This window comes from Wasmannia auropunctata, unplaced genomic scaffold (assembly GCF_000956235.1).
Source record: "Wasmannia auropunctata unplaced genomic scaffold, wasmannia.A_1.0 LD335630.1, whole genome shotgun sequence".
Taxonomy (NCBI): domain Eukaryota; kingdom Metazoa; phylum Arthropoda; class Insecta; order Hymenoptera; family Formicidae; genus Wasmannia; species Wasmannia auropunctata.
In genome coordinates, this window is record NW_012027260.1 from 17,912 (window position 1) to 20,712 (window position 2,801).

General features: G+C 41.9%; 1 protein-coding gene across 1 annotated transcript; it reads right to left on the minus strand.

The window, feature by feature from the left end:
* Nucleotides 1-91: 91 nt before the first annotated feature.
* On the minus strand, nt 92-2,471 carry LOC105456614 (intraflagellar transport protein 57 homolog). The gene is made up of 7 exons (XM_011700801.1): nt 1,900-2,471; nt 1,510-1,725; nt 1,142-1,423; nt 884-1,049; nt 682-790; nt 399-595; nt 92-268 (listed from the first exon to the last, which is right to left on the minus strand). Exons 2-7 carry the CDS (start codon nt 1,665-1,667, stop codon nt 92-94), a joined length of 1,089 nt encoding a protein of 362 aa, XP_011699103.1. The 5' UTR covers nt 1,668-1,725; nt 1,900-2,471.
* Nucleotides 2,472-2,801: the final 330 nt, after the last annotated feature.

Consider the following 2,801-nt stretch of genomic DNA (forward strand, 5'->3'; position numbering starts at 1 on the left):
AGATACATTTTATTAGATCAGACATTGATCGAATGAAATGTATCTTAAAATCTCGTATTTTTCTGAAATTCTTGCAAATACTTACTATTATTCAAATTACCCCGCTGTATCCTATATACTCACTTCCGTCGGTCATGCTGGACCCTCTCTCGTCCATCTCTCTCTTCACGTGTTCCAGCTTCTCCATTAATTTATTAAGAACTCGCGTTCGCTCGGTGACGCCGCCGCTAACGTCTCTGTACTGTTCCTTGACTTTCGACAGTTCTTCCTAGAGTAATTATTATAATTTACATGTCACTTCGTATATATAATTTAATGATATGTATAAATATGTAAAAAAATAATATTTGTAATAACATAAAAATATATAATTAAATAAATAACGTTAATTCTCTTACTTGCAGCGAGCGATATTGCGTTAGAGACGGCTCGAGCTGCTTATTGAGATAAGTTTCCCTCGTTTTGATCTTGTCCAAGGCACTCCCGATATCGGTGTAGATTTTGCTCAAGTGAGCCTTCGTACCGCTCAGATTGGTCGCGATATTCGTGCGCAATTGCTTCATCTGCTCGAGATGCGCTCTCCAGTCTCTTGAGTCTGCGACAAAGTTAAGAATAATAATTAAAAATATGCAACGGCGCTCGTTTCGCGCTAGTCGATTTTCACTCGAAAACATTCAATACCTGTCTTAACGGTCACTTTCAAACGAGGTAGAACTTTTTCCAGTTCCAACTGCCACTCTTCCCTGTTGGTCGTAGATTCCAAAATGCTGTCCAGTTTTTGCGTCTCGCTCTGAAACAATCCAGTAAAAAAAATCCAACTGACAATCCTAATACTGATATCGTTTACAAATTTTTTTTTGTCCGAGATTAAAGTTTCACCTACAATATTTTGTCCGTAAATCTTCGTGATGTCGTCTATATGTAAGATATCCTGATCGTCGTCGTCGTAATCGGCCATCATTTCCTCCTCTACTTTCTCCAAGATTAATTCCGCCTCGTCGTCCTCGATATCCGGTTCCGGGGTGGGCTCGTCGGGTGGGATATTTATCCTGACGCGACAGCAATGCGATACAATTCACGATTTTAATTCACGACAAAAGTAAGTAAAACAACATGGAAACCGCCAATTGCCTGTAATTACCTCTTCCACTTGAATTGTTGCACCTTTAAAGCGTTATCAGCCAGATTATCCAAAACGTAAACCGCATGCTCGCCGCTGCCCTGCTTGAGCTTGTTGGGTGGGAATTCCACGGGTATGTCGATCTCCCTGAGATAATCCAGGATCAGAGCTATCGTGGAATTAGGATCGTCCGACTCCTGCGGCATCTCGAAGCTTCTCCCCGCTTTTCTAATCAGCCACGCGGCCAGGCAAGTGAACGTGTAGAACTGCTCGCCGGGATTCGTCGGAATTACAAAATGATGCCTGTTGCCAATGTTCACAATTATATCTTATTCGTCAGGTGCATTAAACAGAACGCATTGTATCGACGCATCGTACCGATATCTCACCTATTGATCGGTTTCATCTTTAGCTCTTGCACGAATTCCGCGTCGTAATTCAACAACTTCAATTTCTCCAACAGATCTTCCATGCGAATGTTTATGACGTACGACGCCGACGGGGCTTGCCCGTCCTCCACGACGATTTTTTGAGTATCTCGAAACATGTCATCGCTGGCCTCCTCGAAATGTTTTGGAATCAAAGTTTGTGTTTTGTAGTCAAATCTGCAAAAGGATTAGTAAACACTTTAGATGGAGATGTTGAGTGATTAAATTAAAAGGCCTGAATAAATGACAATGAACTAAAGTTGAAACTAAAAATTACGAATTAAAATGTTTAATTATCAGAATTAAACCAGGATTGCACCTAAAAATAATATAACTTTTTAATGTACTTACTAGATAGCTGCGAAGCAAACTAGTTTGGTATCATGTGACATTTACTCCTATATTCCAATGTGCTAGGAAATGGCAACATACTTTGTTGTTCGTGTGCTGTGGACGCGACAGAGATCGAAAAACATTGATTAATCAAAGAATTCATTAATCAACTGTACGTAATCCATTGATCAGGACTTAGGTTAAGTTGATCTTATATTGACAAACGTCAACGGCGTTACAAATGTGACTCTTGAACGGTTCTAGAAAAAACGATAGGCTTCACGATCATCATTCAGCAGTTGTCGACAAGTTTGACGAACGCGTTCGATCGCGATGTAAAAAAAAAATAGCGAAGTAAATAATGCAGTGAATAATGAAGTGAGAATTGATTCCGATCACCGAGAAAAGAGACACGCGACAATTGCGGCAAATCCAGCCGAAATTTAAACAAACTCTCGTTGATTTTTAATTCTCACAGATAGTCTCGTGATTATCTTTCAGTATTTGTTTATCAATTTCCGCAATTTCTTCCATGACTCAGATTCAATTCCGTCCTTCCGTCACTTTCGCGTCAAACTTGTGTATCTAATGTATCTACCGCTGATCAGCTGATGGCGTTTGTGTTCAGCACTCCGCCGCCACACTCCATTCGGCGCTGCGCTACGGCGTTGTCGGCGGGTCGACTGGAGTCTACCAAGTACCAGTAGGTCCACTAGATGGCCGCCGTCCGCACGCGATTCTTCGTCACGTCCGATTTTTCAGGTAATAATCGCGAATTTTCGTTAATGACGTGATTGAAAGTGTTTCGCGTCAAATGGAATATTTCACGAGGACACGCGGAACGACGCTCGATCGCGCCGGACGCGCGCGGTACGTCGAGGAGCGAGGATCCGTCGATTTCTCGCATGCGCTCCGAAGCC

Excerpts from the sequence above, each read along its gene's own strand:
- LOC105456614 (XM_011700801.1), bottom strand. The coding sequence starts at position 1,667 with ATGTTTCGAGATACTCAAAAAATCGTCGTGGAGGACGGGCAAGCCCCG. Across the intron at positions 791-883 it reads AGATTTACGGACAAAATATT|AGCGAGACGCAAAAACTGGA; the intron begins GTAGGTGAAACT and ends GGATTGTTTCAG. Across the intron at positions 269-398 it reads CGCAATATCGCTCGCTGCAA|GAAGAACTGTCGAAAGTCAA; the intron begins GTAAGAGAATTA and ends TAATTACTCTAG.